General features: G+C 46.2%; 2 protein-coding genes across 9 annotated transcripts in view; one reads left to right on the top strand and one right to left on the bottom strand.

The window, feature by feature from the left end:
* The window catches only part of Soat2 (sterol O-acyltransferase 2), a 12,436-nt gene extending 6,571 nt beyond the window's left edge, over positions 1 to 5,865 (top strand). The window contains exons 9-15 of the mRNA XM_048363656.1: positions 128 to 173; positions 337 to 466; positions 2,138 to 2,235; positions 2,640 to 2,738; positions 4,646 to 4,781; positions 5,226 to 5,371; positions 5,475 to 5,865. Of these exons, the coding sequence (XP_048219613.1) occupies positions 128 to 173; positions 337 to 466; positions 2,138 to 2,235; positions 2,640 to 2,738; positions 4,646 to 4,781; positions 5,226 to 5,371; positions 5,475 to 5,525 (706 nt within the window). The 3' untranslated portion in view covers positions 5,526 to 5,865. The remainder of the gene's footprint in view (positions 1 to 127; positions 174 to 336; positions 467 to 2,137; positions 2,236 to 2,639; positions 2,739 to 4,645; positions 4,782 to 5,225; positions 5,372 to 5,474) is intronic.
* A 10,030-nt stretch (positions 5,866 to 15,895) lies between these two features.
* Csad (cysteine sulfinic acid decarboxylase) overlaps positions 15,896 to 16,572 on the bottom strand; it is a 34,883-nt gene continuing 34,206 nt past the window's right edge. For all 8 annotated transcript variants that reach the window (XM_048363687.1, XM_048363721.1, XM_048363712.1 and 5 more), the window contains one exon: positions 15,896 to 16,569. In XM_048363687.1, the coding sequence (XP_048219644.1) occupies positions 16,396 to 16,569 (174 nt within the window). In that variant the 3' untranslated portion in view covers positions 15,896 to 16,395. The remainder of the gene's footprint in view (positions 16,570 to 16,572) is intronic.

Below are 16,572 nucleotides of genomic sequence, written 5' to 3'. Positions count from 1 at the left end.
GGCTCTGAGTTCGAATCCCAGTCCTACCAAAATGTTCCAGACCCCCTATGTCCCCAGCTAATCTACCCAGGCCTGAGCAGGGAATGACATAAAAGGGTGACAATTCACATCCCTCTTGCTGCTGCAGGACACCCAACATCAGGTGGAATTATGTGGCCAAGAACTTCGCTCAGGTTAGAAGATAGGGTAGAGGGTGGGCAGCTGTGACCTAAGGTGGTCTGGGCATTCCTGGGGATGTGATGGGGGAGGCCTGGGGAGGAGGCAGAGGCCGATGCTAAGAGTCAATGCCAGCTTCCAGGGACCCTCTTGGTTATGAGGCCTCTGCTCCGCCCGCAGACCCTAGGCTGTTTGCTCTATGCCTGTTTCATCCTGGGCCGTCTCTGTGTCCCTGTCTTTGCCAACATGAGCAAGGAACCCTTCAGCACCCGTGCCCTGGTGCTCTCGATCCTGCATGCCATGGTGCCCGGTAAGTTCTCCAAGGAGATGGAGGATTGCCATAGACAGACAGACAGATAGATTATAGATAGATAGGGGTGTGTGTGTGTGTGTGTGTGTGTGTGTGTGTGTGTGTGTGTGTGTGCGCACGCCAGTACTGGAGCTTGAATTCAGGACCTAGGTACTGTCCTTTAGCTTAAGGCTGGCCTCTTCTAGTGATTTTTTGTTGTTGTTGTTGTTTGTCTGTTTGGTGGCTAATTGGAGATAAAGAGTTTTACAGAGTCTCTTGCACCAGCTGGCTTCGAACCACAATCCTCAGATCTCAGACACCTGGGTAGGTAGAATTATAGACATGGACACCAGTGTTTAGCTACCTTGTACTTCTTGGTTCAAGCAGTCCTTCCAATTCAGCTTCCTGAGTAGCTGGGACTACAGGTGTATTACCTCCTCACCCAGCTAAGCTTGCTTTTGTGTTTTCTCTCTCTCTCTCTCTCTCTCTCTCTCTCTCTCTCTCTCCTGGGGCTTGAACTCTAGGCCTGGACACTGTCCCTGAGCTTTTGTGCTCAAAGCTAGCACTCTACCATTTGAGTCACAGCTCCATTTTTGTCTTTTTTTTTTTTGCCAGTCCTGGGGCTTGGACTCAGGGCCTGAGCACTGTCCCTGGCTTCTTTGCTCAAGGCTATCCCTCTACCACTTGAGCCACAGCGCCACTTCTGGCCATTTTCTATGTATGTGGTGCTGAGGAATCAAACCCAGGGCTTCATGCATGCTAGGCAAGCACTCTACCACTAAGCCACATTCCCAGCCCCACTTCTGTCTTTAAAAAAAAAAAAAAAGTTTAGTGAAGATAAGAGTCTCACAGACTTTCTTGCCAGAGGTGGCTTCAAACCACGATTTTCAGATCTCCCCAAGTAGCTAAGATTACAGGCATGAACCACCAATGCCCAGTTAAGCCTTCTTTTTTAGCCATTAATGAAGCTAATCCACTCCTTGCTCTATACTCCCAGTGACATCATTGGCCACCCTGCTTAAGTACTATTACACTGACCTTGGCTCAGGGTGATTACACTTGTAATCCCAACACTTGGTATCATGAGTTCTAAGCCAGTCTGGGTACATAGCAAAACCCTGTCCCAAATGGCAAAACAAGCTGGTAGCTTATGCCTCTAATTCTAACTACTCAGGAAGATGATATCTGAGGATCAATGTTCAAAGCCAGCACAAGCAAGAAAGACTGGGAGAATTTTATCTTTAATTAGCCACAAGAAGCCAAAAGTGGTGTTGTGGCTCAAGGGGTAGTGCTAGCCTTGAGCACAAAAGCTCAGGGACAGAGCCTAGACCCTGAGTTCAAGCCCAGGGCCAGCAAAAAACAAAACAAAACACCCTACCTTAAGTCATGGTTGAGTGTGTGTGTGTGTGTGTGTGTGTGTGTGTACACATGTAGTGAACTCCCAAAGGTTAGTGAATTCGTGACTCAGCTCAATAGTCCCAATGCTGGTTCAGAGCGGATGCCAAGTAAAGGCTCATAAGCAAATGGATGAATTGACAAATGCATGAAGAAAAAGAAGCAAATGCTTGAGGATATGAATGATGAATGAATGCTTGTTAGGAGTTAGGGCCCTGATTACTGGAGAGGACCCTGGGTCAGGCCCCTGCCCAGGCTTCACATGGGTGGGTCTGACCTGAAGCTTTGTCCCGCCAGGCATTTTCATGCTGCTGCTCATATTCTTCGCTTTTCTGCACTGCTGGCTCAATGCCTTCGCAGAGATGCTGCGGTTTGGAGACAGAATGTTCTACCGGGTACTACCTGGACCAAGGCTAATTGGGAGCTGGAGCCATGGAGAGTTGCAGTAGGGAGCACGGGGGAGATGGAGACGGTGTGGGTGTCACCTGGCTATGCTGTGGATCTCCACAATGAGAAATGCGGGCCTCTAATTGTGGGACCATTGCTGGCCAGCTGGTCCTCACTGCTTCTGTGTGGACGGCACTTCACCACCTTCTCCTGGGGGGTGGGGGGAGATGCGGGGGCTGGGCAGAAGGGCAACTGCAGTCCTGCAGAGGGAGCTGGGAGGATGCTATTCTTTCTGTTTGGCTGGGAATAGCCCTTGGAGAGCAAATGGCAGATTGTAGACCAGGAAGCAGCAGAAGCTGGAGCCTGGGACGCTTACTGCCTTCCCCTGCCTGACCTCACTCTCCTGTCACAGGACTGGTGGAACTCAACGTCCTTCTCCAACTATTACCGCACATGGAACGTGGTGGTCCATGACTGGCTGTACAGCTACGTGTATCAGGATGGGCTCTGGGTAGGTGCCTCTTCCTCTCCCACAGTTAATGCAGGCTCTCCGAAGCACCTTCTCCTTCTTTCCCTCTGCTTCTTTTTTTTTCTTCATTTATTTTTATTTATTTATTTTTTGGCCAGTCCTGGGCCTTGGACTCAGGGCCTGGGCACTGTCCCTGGCTTCCTTTTGCTCAAGGCTAGCACTCTACCACTTGAGCCACAGCGCCACTTCTGGCCATTTTCTATATATGTGGTGCTGGGGAATCAAACCCAGGGCTTTCTGTGTATGAGGCAAGTACTCTTGCCACTAGGCCATATTCCCAGCCCCTTTCCCTCTGCTTCTAAGGGCACTATTAACTTAATCTCTCCCCATTCTACCCAACCCAATGGGTGGCAAGTCCTCCTTACAATCTGACTTCCTTCTTTTTCTTTTCTTTTCTTTTTTCCTGTCAGTTATGGGGCTTGAACTCAGGGCATGGGTGCTGTCCCTGAGCTTTTTCACACAAGGCTAGTAGTGTTCTATCACTTTGACCCACAGTGCCACTTCCAGTTTTCTGGTAGTTAACTGAAGATAAGAGTCATAGACTTTCCTGCCCAGGCTAGCTTCAAATTGTGATCCTCAGATCTCAGCCTCTTGAGTAGCTAAGATTACAGGTGTGAGCCACCGGTGCCTGGCTTATAAAGAAACTTCTTTTATCCTAGTGGGTTTTTTTTCCCCATTTCTTTTCTTTCCAGTCATAGTGCTTGAGCTCAAGGCCTGGGCACTATCCCTGAGCTTCTTTTGCTCAAGGCTAGCACTCTACCACTTGAGCCACAGCACCACTTCCTGCCTTTTCCATTTACATGGTACTGAGGAATCGTACCCTGCTTTTTCTGTTTATGTGGTACTGAGGAATCGCACCCAGGGCTTCATGCATGCTAGGCAAGCACTCTACCACTAAGCCACATTCCCAGACTCTTCTTTTAGTCTTAATTTTACCCTTCTAAGCCTTTGATTTTTTTTTTGGCCAGTCCTGGGGCTTGGACTCAGGGCCTGAGCACTGTCCCTGGCTTCTTTTTGCTCAAGGCTAGCACTCTGCCACTTGAGCCACAGTGCCACTTCTGGCCGTTTTCTAGATATGTGGTGCTGGAGAATCGAACCCAGGGCTTCATGTATACTAGGCGAGCTCTCTTGTCACTAGGCCATATCCCCAGCCCCCTTCTAAGCCTTTGAATGAACATACACATACACCAATTTTCAGTCATCAAGAGTTTTTACATGCAAACTGAGTACCAGTGGCTCATGCTTATAATCCTAGCTACTCAGAAAGCTGAGATCTGAAGATGGAGGTTCAAAGCCAGCCTGGACAGGAAGGTTTGTGAGACTTTGATCTCCAACTAACCACACACAAAAAAAGTTGGAAATATAAGCCAGATGCTAGTGGCTCACACCTGCAAAATCCTAGCTACTGAGGTGGTTGAGATCTGAGGATTGCAGTTCGAAGCCAGCTCGGGCAAGAAAGTCTGTAAGACTCTTATCTCTAGTTATCCCCCCAAAATGGAGGAAGTAGAGCTGCAGCTCAAGTAGCAGAGTGCTAGCTTTCCACAGAAAAGTTCAAGGACAGTGCCCAGGCCCTGAGTTCAAGCTCCAGGACCAGTATACAAGGAAAATAAATGAAAAAGAGCTGGAAGTGGAGGTGTGGCTCAAGTGGTAGAATAGCCTTGAGTGAAAAAGCTAAGGTACAGCCCTCAGGCCCTGAGATCAAGCCCCAGTACTGGCAAACACACACGAAAGGAGTTTTCACATGTATTTAATCATCCCTATAACCTTCAAAAGATGGCTGAGATTACAGGCATGAGCCATTGGTACTCGGCCAAGGAGGGGGCTCTTCATGGAGGGGCTCAGGATGACTCACTCCTTACTCCCCAACCTCCCCCCACTTGCCTTGCCAGCTCCTTGGCGGCCGGGCCCGCGGGGCAGCCATGCTGGGCACGTTCCTGATCTCTGCCATGGTGCATGAGTACATCTTCTGCTTCGTCTTGGGATTCTTCTACCCAGTCATACTGATGCTCTTCCTTGGCTTTGGGGGTGAGCTTAGCATCTGTTACTGCAGAGGAGCCATTTAGAGGAGTCTGGGATCCTGCTCCTGGGCACCCCAGGAGGGCTAGGGGGTTGCTGTGCGCAAGGGTATAAAGGGGAGGACTTGGCCACAGAGAAGGGGCAATGCTGGGAGACAGCAGGAGATACTTGGTGGACACAGGAGAAGGTTCCTGATTGCAAAGGAACATTTGAACCAGGAACATGGAGGGAGACAAGGGGGAAACTAGGGTGCATGCGAATGGGACCCAGGAGAGTGAGGAGTCCTGGTATGACAGTCCTGGGAGAGCTCCTGTCAACAGCTGGGTTCAAGGTTTCCTTGGGAGGGCCGTCACTCCTCCGTTCCTTCTCCAGTCCCCATCCCTTTCAAACACTCAGGGGCAGGAGGAGAGGGAGGGAGTGCTGCGATCTGGAACTGGCGTGCTCACTTCCCAGGGCTGCTGAACTTCGCCATGAATGACCGGAACACAGGTCCAGCATGGAACGTGCTGATGTGGACCTTGCTCTTCCTGGGCCAAGGCATCCAGGTCAGCCTGTACTGCCAGGAGTGGTATGCGCAGCGCCACTGCCCCCTGTCCCAGGTAATGGAACAGAACCAGAGGCTGGCTTGGGGTTGGGGGGCTGTGTTCAGCTCCCCCCTCCCCTTCCCACCATGCCTTCAAGATCTATCCTTCTCTGGTGCAGACCACATTCTGGGGACTGGTGACGCCACGATCTTGGTCCTGCCACCCCTAGAAGTCAGGACATCTGTACTACTGAGATGATACCGCCAACTCCTCTCCATCTGCATGGGGTCTGGGACCTGGGACCCTCACTGTGCCTGCGCACCCACCACCGCACACCGCACCCAGAGACTGCAGGCACTCGGGTCTGCGCCCTGCGCGCAGCTGAGCACAGGAAACTTGTGAGCCCCTTTCTCCATGGATTTGGCACAGGTTACTCTCCTGCCAAGTGGCTGTCCATACTTGGGGAGACTTGTGTGGGTCCGTACAGACTTAGTGAGTATGGGGAAGGCATGGCCTCAGAAGACCCAGGGTCACCAAGATTTGAGAGAAGGAATTGGTTTTTGACTCTCTACTCCCAATACAACAATAAAGTCTTGGTCTTCCTTTTTATTCATTCATATTTTCCTCACTTGTTCTTCACTGGTGGAAGCTCACTTTGTGACAAGCTCGCCGATGACTTGTGTCTGTTTGCCCAGACAAGACCTGGGTGGCAGGAGAGGCTGTGAATCTGGGTAGCATCCTGCCTTGCCCAGCTGGATTTTCTATGCCAGCCCCTCTCCTTCAACCCTGACCTCAATGCTTTTCACCTCTACTCTTTCTTCAGCTCATGTCCACACCCCATTAGTTCTGCTTCTGGAAAAGCCACTGGCACCCTGAGAGAGCACACAGCCTCCTCAAGCAGACCTCCCAGGCTCCCCACCTCCTGCCCGGACCTGAGGCAAGTCTTCATTTCATGAGGCTCAGTTTCCATTCCTATAAAATGAACATCAAAACCGTTTTTGAGCCTGGCGCTGGTGGCTCACACCTGTAATCCTAGCTACTGAGAGGGCTGAGATCCCAGGATCATGGTTCAAACCCAGCCTGCACAGGAAAGTTCCAAGTTATCTCCAATTAACCACCAGAAAACCAGAAGTGGCGCTGTGGCTCAGGTGGTAGAGCACTAGCCTTGAGCCAAAGAGCTTAGAGACAGCGCCTAGGCTCAGAGTTCAAGCCCCATGACTGACTCCCCCCTCCAAAAAAATCTGTTTCGGGCTGGGGATATAGCCTAGTGGCAAGAGTGCCTGCCTCGGATACACGAGGCCCTAGGTTCGATTCCCCAGCACTACATATACAGAAAACGGCCAGAAGCGGCGCTGTGGCTCAAGTGGCAGAGTGCTAGCCTTGAGTGGGAAGAAGCCAGGGACAGTGCTCAGGCCCTGAGTCCAAGGCCCAGGACTGGCCAAAAAAAAAAAAATCTGTTTCCATATTTATTAGCCTACATAAGTTACACAGGGGGTTTTACTGCAACATTTCCACATGTGTACAATGTCCTTTCATCAATCTCACCTGCCCTATTACTCTCACTCCTCTCTCCTATCCTTTTAGTAGTTCTCCTCCTTCTGCTTCCTCCTCCTGTACTGGGGCTTGAACTCAGGGCATTGCACTTTCACTCAGCCTTTTTGCTCACATTGGTGCTCTACCACTTGAGCCATATTTCCAGTTAGGCATTTTACTGGTTAATTGGAGAGAGTCTAATGGATCTTTTTGCCTGGACTGGCTTTGAATTTATTAAATTTCAGCCTCAATTCTCAAGATTTTAGTTGTGAGACATTGGCACCCAGCCCTTATTTTTTTTTTTCTTGTTAGTACTGGGGCTTGAACTCAGGGCCACACACACTCACTTGGCTTTTTCGCTCTAGGTTGGCACTCTACCACTTAAGCCATACCTCCACTTCCAGCTTTTTTTTGCTGGTTAATTGGAGATATGAGTTTCACAGACTTTTCTGCCTGACCTGTCTTCAAACTTCGATCCTCAGATCTCAGCCTCCTGAGTAACTAGGGTGAGAGTTATAAAGTACTGGCACTCAGATTTCAATTTTTCCTTTCCTTTTTTTTTTTGGTCCATCATGGGGCTTGAACCTAGGGCCTGGGCACACTATTCCTGAGCTCTTTTGCTCAAGGCTAGCCCTCTACCATTTTGAGCCACGGTGTCACTTCTGGTTTTTAGTGGTTAATTGGAGATAAGAGTCTCACAAAGAGTTTTCTATCCAGGCTGGCTTCAAAACATGATCCTCAGATCTCAGCCTTCTGAGTAGCTAGGATTACAGGAGTGAGGCACTGGAGCCCAGCCTTCCTTTTTTTTTTTTAAAGTAGCTCTTTCCCCCCACCCTCACTCCCGAGCTGAGGGTGAAACACAGGGTCTTGCATTTGCCAAGCAAGTGCTCTTCCCAGAGCTAAACCCCCAACCCCTTTCTCACGGGCTTGAACTCTGGCCCCGGGTGCTGTCCCTGAGCTCTTCAGCTCAAGGCTTATGCTCTACCGCTTTGAGCCACAGCACCACTTTTAGCTTTTTTTCTAGTTAGTTGGAGATAAAAACCTCAGGGACTTTCTTGCCCAGGCTAGCTTCAAACTGTGATCCTCAGATCTCAGCCTCCTGAGTAGCTAGGCTCACAGGCATGTGAGCCACCAGAGCCTGGCCTTTGTTCTTTTTTTTCTAGAAACCTGACAGTGTTTTCCTTTTACCTCAGAATTCAAGAGTTACATGCCTCCATGTTTCTGTTTTTTGTTGTTGTTGTTGTTGTTGTTGTATCTTCTTGTGCCCCTCGGGTCTGAATCCAAGATCTTTCTTAAGGTCAGAAAATACTCTTCAAATCTTAATTATCTCTGTTTCCCATCTATTCCTCTCTTTTTTAGAATGAATGTGGTTGAGGGATGGAATGTAGCTCAGTGGCAAAGTATGTACCCAGCAAGTACAACAAACCTGGTTTCCATCTCCAGTACGAAAGAAAAGAAAAGAAAAGAAAGAAAGAAAGAAAGAAAGAAAGAAAGAAAGAAAGAAAGAAAGAGGGGGAGGGGGGAGGGAGGGAGGAAGGAAGGGAAGAAAGGAAGGAGGGAGGGAGGGAAAAAATGAATATATTTGAAAGTTATAGACTACTAGATCTACTCTCCAGTCCTCATGTTTTTCTCATTGTCTCTTCATATTATTTTCTCTGAGCTTTGAAGTATTTTTTCCACTTGTTCTTCCAAGCCACTAATTTTAGACTTGCCAATAACCATTCTCTTCTCTTTCACAGTATATACTGGCTTTGTTATTGTTGTTGAAAATAACATTTTTAGTTGTAGAAAGTTGTGGGAGATCTGGGACTTTTTTGTTGTTGTTGTAGTGGTATTGTTTTCTGTGCCAGTTACTGGGGCTTGGACTCTGGGCCTTGATCTTGCTTAGCTTTATCCCTCAAGGCTTGTGATCTACCACTTGAGCAACACCTCCAATCTGGACTTTTTGATGGTTAACTGGAGGCAAAAATCTCTTAGATTGTGTATGTATGTTTGTGTCTGTGTGTGTATGTCTGAGAGACAGAGAGACAGAGAGACAGAGACAGAGTGGGACAGACACACACACACACACACACACACACACACAGAGAGAGAGAAAGATAGAGAAAGCACACTGGTACTGGGGCTTGAGCAAGCTTTTCATTTGAGGCTAGCACTCTACAGCTTGAGCCTCAAGGCCAGTTCCAGCTTTTTGGTGATGAATTGGAGATAGGAGCCTTGTGGATTTTCCTACCTGGGTTGGCTTCAAACCTTGATCCTCAGATCTCAAGTCTCCTGAGTAGCTAGGATTGTAGGAGTGAGCTACCAGCATTAGGCAGTCTCAGATTTATTTGCTGGCTTTGAACCCTAGTTCTCAGATCTTATCCTCCTAAGTATACTTGTTATAGCTAAAAGTCCAGGAAATGTCCTCCTCTTCCTCCTCCTCCTCCTCCTCCTTCCCCTCCCCCTCCCCTCCCCCTCCTCTCCCCCTCCTCCTTCCCCTCCTCCTCCCCCTCCTCCTCCAACTCAGGGCCTGAGCACTATCCCTGGCTTCTTTTTGCTCACGGCTACCACTTGAGCCACAGTGCCACTTCTGGTTTTTTCTATATATGTGGTGCTGAGGAATTGAACCCAGGGCTTCGTGTACATGAGTCAAGCACTCTACCACTAGGCCATATTCCTAACCCTCCATAATTATCATTCTTAATACAATGTTTTTGAGAATCAACTGGGTTGTGAACCAAATAATAATGATCATTTTTGCCAGTCCTGGGGCTTGAACTCAGGGCCTGGGCTCTGTGCTCAAGGTTAATGCTCTACCACTCAAGCTACAGTGCCACTTGCGGCCTTGTCTGTTGATGTGGTGCTGAGGAATTGAACCCAAGGCTTCATGCATGCACTCTACCACTAAGCCACATTCCCAGACCCTAATTATTCTTCTTCTTTTTTTTTTTTTTTTGGCCAGTCCTGGGCCTTGGACTCAGGGCCTGAGCACTGTCCCTGGCTTCTTCCCGCTCAAGGCTAGCACTCTGCCACTTGAGCCACAGCGCCGCTTCTGGCCGTTTTCTGTATATGTGGTGCTGGGGAATCGAACCTAGGGCCTCGTGTATCCGAGGCAGGCACTCTTGCCACTAGGCTATATCCCCAGCCCCTAATTATTATTCTTAATACAATGTTTTTGAGACTCAACTAGGTTGTAATGTGGACCAAACTTCACATACATTCCATTGTATGGATATGCCACATTTTGTTGTTGTTGTATTACTTTTGGGGGGAGGGATTGAATTTGGCGCTTCATACTTGCCAGGCAGATGCTCCACCACTTGAGCCCCGCCCCCACCCATAGATATACCACTTTCTGTTTTACTTATTCACTCATCAGTGTTAGATTTGGGATGTTTAGAGTCTCCTGGTCTCCTGGTGTGAATGCTCATGTTCACTTTTGTATTAACATGCTTTTCATTTTGGTTATGTGATTACTGGATCATAAAGTAACCCTATATTTAATCTTCTGAAGTGCCAGACTGTTTTTAGAGATGCTTTATCTGTGTCCAACCCTATCTGCAGTGTCCAAGTATTCCGGTTTCTCCATATTCACCATTTTTTTTCTTTTTGTGCTGATCCTAGGGCTTAAACTCAGGACCTGGACACTGTTCCTGAGCTTTTTATTTTTATTTATTATTATTATTATTTTTTTTTTTTTTTTTTTTTGCTGAAGCCTAGTGTTCAACTAGTATGATTCTTGGAAATCTGTAATCCTAGCTTACTCAGGAGGCTGAGATACATGGATTGTGGTTTGAAGCCAACCTGAGTAGGGAAGTGAGACTTTTTTTTTTTTTTTTTTTTTTTGGTGAGACTCTTATCTCCAATCAAACACCAAAAAAGCTGGAAGTGGAGCTGTGGCTCAAGTGGTAAGGCACTAGCCTTGGAGCAAAAAACAGACAAAACAAAACTCAGGGACAGCACCCAGACCCTCAGTTCAAGCCTCAGGACTGACACAATAACAACAAAAAAAGAGGACGGTGAAACTGGGTGCTAGTGGTTTATACCTATAGCCCTAGCTACTCAGAAGGATTGAGACTCAAAGCTACCCAGGCAGACATATCTGAGAGTCTCTTACCTCTAATTAATAAGCAAAAATCAAGAAGGGAACATGTGGCTCAAAAAAAGCCAAACAAGAGTGCAAATCCTGGGTAGCAGAGCTGACAGGGGCACTACAGAGTTCAGCGTTTTGCTGGTTCAAATGGAGTCTCAAGGATTTTTTTCTTTAGCTGGGTTTGTCTTTCAACCACAATCCTTTGTAGCTCATCCCCTAAATAGCTAGGATTACAGGCACACATCACTGTGCCCAGCTAGGTCAGATTTTAAAAGTGCTGAACTGTGGTTTCTAAATACTATTCTCTACTAAAAGGAATCAGGAGATTGAGATCTGAGGATCAAAGTTCAGCATCCTTTTGGAGGAGAAAAAGTCCATGAGGTTCTTACCTCCAATTCACTAGCAAAAAGCTGGAAGCAGAGGTGTGGCTCAAGTGACAGAGCATCAGCCTTGAGCAAATAAACAAGCAAAAGTACAAAGACCCTGAGTTCAAGCCCCAGTACCAGGAAAAAAAATAAAAGTTCTTCAAATGATATACACCTGACACCTGTCAGCAGGAGCGGGTTAGATCCATGGTTATTAACTGTAGTAAGATTATCTGAGTTTAACTTATAGTTCAAAATTGACTGAGAGAGGGCTGGGGATATGGCCTACTGGTAAAGTGCTCGCCTCCTATACATGAAGCCCTGGGTTCAATTCCTCAGCACCTTATATATAGAAAACGGCCAGAAGTGGCACTGTGGCTCAAGTGGCAGAGGGCTAGCTTTGAGCAAAAAAGAAGCCAGGGACAGTGCTCAGGCCCTGAGTTCAAGGCTCAGGACTGGCCAAAAAAAAAAAAATGACTGAGAGCAAGTCAACTAACACCTGAACTCTTCAACAATTCACTCAGCAGTAGTGCCCAACAAGGTACAGACACCATTTTTGGAGGCATCAGTACAGAATCTCTACTCTGAGACCTTGTAGTCTAGTTGAGTGAGACAAAAAATTAAAATTAGAGTAGGCCGTGTGCTTATGGCAAAAAGAAAAGACACTAATGTAATTTTACAGCAGTCAAGGTAGGTTTAACTAGGAGGTGATGCCTGAACAAAAATCTAAAGACATACACAGATGGGTGCAGGGATGTGCGTTGGTTGAGGGGTAACTGAGATGAGATGTTGTTCTCAGAGGGCAGGGAAAAGAAGGAAATGACACCAGGAGCTCAACATGAGAGGGGAGGGGAAAAGAAAACAATTTATAAAGTTGAAAAAAAAAGAGACTATTAACTGATTTTATGTCTTGTTCTGTCTTCTTAAAAATATTTCTGGGGCTAGGAATATGGTCTAGTGGTAGAGTGCTTGCCTTGCATCATGAGGCCCTGAGTTTGATTCCTCAGCACCACATATATGGAAAAAGCCAGAAGTGGCGCTGTGGCTCAAGTGGTAGAGTGCTAGCCTTGAGCAAAAAGAAGCCAGGGACAGCACTGAGCACTGAGCCCAAGCCCCAGGACTGGGAAAAAAATTCTTTATTTACTTTTTTTTTTTGGCCAGTCCTGGGCCTTGGACTCAGGGCCTGAGCACTGTCCCTGGCTTCTTCCCGCTCAAGGCTAGCACTCTGCCACCTGAGCCACAGCGCCCCTTTTGGCCATTTTCCATATATGTGGTGCTGGGGAATCGAACCAAGAGCTTCATGTGTAGGAGGCAAGCGCTCTTGCCACTAGGCCATATTCCCAGCCCCGGGGAAAAAAATTCTTAAATGGAAATAATTTAAGGAATTTGAAGATTGTGTTTTTATGTTTGCTTTCTGGCTTTGCTTTGAACTGAAAATAAAGATTTAAAATTAAGAAAAAAAAAAACTATACTAGAGCTGGGCACAAATGGTTCATACTTATAACTCTACTTAGGAGGCTAAGATCTGAGGATTGTGGTTCGAAGTCAGCTGGGGCAGGAAAGTTTGTGGTACTCTTACCATCAATTAACCACCAGAAGCAGAACGTGGAGCTGTGACTCAAATGATGGAGTGCTATCCCTCAAGCAAAAAAGCTCAGGGACAGAGCCCAGGCACTTCTACTGCTGACATTCTGCAAATATATAGACTCCTTTAGGGTCTAGAGTTCATATTAATATCCTCAAATATTTTCATTATTTTGAACAAAGTTAAATAGTATTTACAGTAAAAATAACAAGTTAAAGCTAAGTGTTGGTGGTTCACACTTTGTAATCCTGGCTACTCAAGAGGCTGAGATCTGAGGATTGAGGTTCAAGGCCAGCCCAGACAGGAAAGTCTATGAGATTTTCATCTCCAATTAACCATCAAAACCTGGAAGTAGAGGAGTGGCTTAAATGAGAGTGCCAGCCTCCAGTGAAAAAGCTAAGGGATAGCACTCAGGTTCTGAGTTTATGCTCTAGTACTGGCACAAAATAAGTAAAGAAAGAATAACAAGTTTCATAGGAGAATTACTAGTAATTTGTTATTAGAAAGGTTCTTCCCTCCAATGATAAATGTGGTTGTGTTTGAGAATTAGATGTTCCTTTGCAATGGTTTGTATAGTCTGTAATTTGCCTTTTCTAGTAACTCTGGATGACTTTTGTATGACCATACTGCTGTTTTCAGAAATGATATTTTTAGGGATTGAAAATAACAAGAAGTTCTGGTAAACCTACCACTTGTCCTTAATGACTTGTGTAGCTAAATTCCTTTTTCCCAAAAAGTAACTGCAAATACTCAGCCAGGATCTTAACTATTAAATGGATTTTATTTTCAGTTGTTAGGGAATGGGGTTTCAGTGCTGGCAATGGACCCAGAGCCTCTCCCGTGCTAGGCAAGCACTTTACCATTGAGCTACAACCCAGCCCTTAAATGCTTTTATGCAAAACACTAGCAATTTCAGAGTTCCTATTATTGGTTTAGCTGTTGGTTTGCTGTTGCTACTGTTACTGCATTTATTGGAGGCAGGGTTCCTTGTACTTGAGATCCACTTGCCTCGGCCTCAGAGTACTAGGATTACAGGTGTATACCAACACACTCCGTTTATGCCATTAGTGTGGGTTTTTTTGTTGTTTTTGTTTTTGTGTTTTTGTCATGGGACTTGAACTCTGGGGCTGGGCGCTGTCTTCAGCTCAAGGCTAGCGCTCTACCACTTGAGCCACAACACCACTTCTGGTTTTCTGGTGGTTAATTGGAGATAAGAGTCTCATGGACTTTCTTGTCAGGATTGGCTTTGAATTAAGATCCTCAGATATCAGCCTCCTGAGCAGCTAGGATTACAGGCATGAGCCACCAGAACCAGGCTTTGTTAGTACTTTAAAAAAATTATTATAGGGGCTGGGGATATAGCCTAGTGGCAAGAGGGCCTGCCTCGGATACACGAGGCCCTAGGTTCGATTCCCCAGCACCACATATACAGAAAACGGCCAGAAGCGGCGCTGTGGCTTAAGTGGCAGAGTGCTAGCCTTGAGCGGGAAGAAGCCAGGGACAGTGCTCAGGCCCTGAGTCCAAGGCCCAGGACTGGCCAAAAAAAAAAAAAATTATTATAAAAGCAATGTAAAGAGGGGTCATGGTTATATATCAGGTAAAGAATACATTTCTTTTTGTACAATGTTACCCCTTCCCTCCCTGTCTCCCAGTTTTCCCCTCCTGTCACCACCCACACATTATATAGTTTATTTTCTTCTTTTTCTTGTGAGTTGGGGGCTTGAACTTGGGGCCTGAACACTGTCCCTGAGCTCTTTTGCTCAAGGCTAGAGCTCCACCATTTTGAGCCACAGCACCACTTTCAGTTTTCTTTTCTTTTTTCCTTTTTTTTTTTTTTTTTTTTGCCAGTCCTGGGCCTTGGACTCAGGGCCTGGGCACTGTCCCTGGCTTCTTTTTGCTCAAGGCTAGCACTCTGCCACTTGAGCCACAGCGCCACTTCTGGCCGTTTTCTATATATGTGGTACTGAGGAACCGAACACAGGGCTTAACATATACAAGGCAAGCACTCTTGCCACTAGGCCATATTCCCAGCCCTGCCCCCACCCCTCCTTTCAGTTTTCTGGTGGTTAATTGGAGATAAGAGTTTCGTGGACTGTCCTGCCCAGGCTGGCTTTGAACCATAATGCTCAGATCTCAGCCTCCTGAGTAGCTAGGATTATAGGTGTGAGCCACCAGTATCTGGCAGTTCTAGTGGGAACATGTGCAGTGGGAACCACTGCTGCATTTGTCCACCCTTTGTCCATCCATTTCTGTGCCCCCTTACCTTCCCAAAGACAAAGCAACACACAAGACAAAAAGAAAAGGAAGGCTGAGAATGTGGCTCAGTGGTAGAGTGCTTGCCCAGCATTCATGAAGCCCTGGGTCCAGTTCCTCAGTACCACATACATAGAAAAAGCTGGAAGTGGCGCTGTGGCTCAAGTGGTAGAGTGCTAGCCTTAAGCCAAAGAAGCTCAGGGCCAGTGGCCAGGCCCTTAGTTCAAGCCCCAGGACTGGCCATAAAGAAAAAAAGAAAAAGAAAAGGAAAGGAAAACAGCAAGGAAGAAAAATACCTCATTTCCATTTCCTGGAGTTCATTTCTATAAATGTTATTTTGAATCATCAGATTTACACAGGCAATGTGCCTTGGTGTTCCTCTCCTAAGAGTATTCTCCTTTGGTCTCATTGTGTGAATGCCTAGAGTCCTGTATAATTTATCATGTCCTAGTGTATTCTAGATCTAGCTTCCACATACAAGGGAAAAACATCTGTTAGTGCTTTTTAACTTACTATTTGTTGTTTAAGTTACAGAATGTTTGGGCTTTTTGTGGGTGTGTGAGGATTTTTCAAGAATGAATGAACAAACTTCTCATGGCCCATTTGGTTTTCAATATTTCTCATCTACAGTTGGTTGAAAATGATTCAACTTTTGGCTTTTCTTGCCCACTAAAAGTTTTAGGAAAAAAAGTTATTGTTGTATTTAGCCTCTCTTATTTGTCTTTTTCTTGTTTATACAAAGTTCTCCATCATTTAGTAGAAGGTAATAAAGTTCAAAACATACCAAATTGAAATTTTAACTTTATTGTTTTCCATGTTGAAAATAATTCATATTCATTACACAATGAAAGGAAGACACAAAAAGCATAAAGGAATCAACTAAGAAATTACTTATTATCCCACACGGGAAAAATCGCTAAGATTCTGGCATAGCTCCATTCATCAGCTTTTTCCTATGGATTTTTTAACATGACTGAGATACCCTACATATAAAATCTTATTATATCCAGCCTTTTCAATACAGCATGATATTATTTTTCTCATATTAGTTCTTTATAAACATAATTTTAATGAAAGAACAACCTCCTATCATATAGAGATATGCTATGATTTATTTAAGCATTCTCCTAAGAGCAGAAATGTAGAAAAAGTTGGTGGGTCAAAGCTCATAAACATGGATAAGGTTACTGGTTTCCCAGAAAGCCTGTTTGGAGAACATGGGGAGGGGGCAATGCTGAGACTTGGAAGAACAAAGACTCTGCTCAGCAAGGTAGCTGCAAGAAGGAACTTAGAGATCCTGGCCCAGCCGCTCCAGCTCGTCAAGGAGGAAATCTATGTCAGCACGGGTCAGCGCTGGATTGGCCACAATCATTCGGAAGAAGTTGGCCCGGGTCCCATGAGGCTGGTAGCCAATCATCATGGAACCTTCCTTTACCATGCGCTCCTTGAGCACAGGAGCCACCTG

Source organism: Perognathus longimembris, chromosome 1, assembly GCF_023159225.1.
Source record: "Perognathus longimembris pacificus isolate PPM17 chromosome 1, ASM2315922v1, whole genome shotgun sequence".
NCBI classification, from domain to species: Eukaryota; Metazoa; Chordata; class Mammalia; order Rodentia; family Heteromyidae; genus Perognathus; species Perognathus longimembris.
Note: the sequence above shows the minus strand (reverse complement) of the source record. Positions and strands in the feature narration are given on the sequence as shown.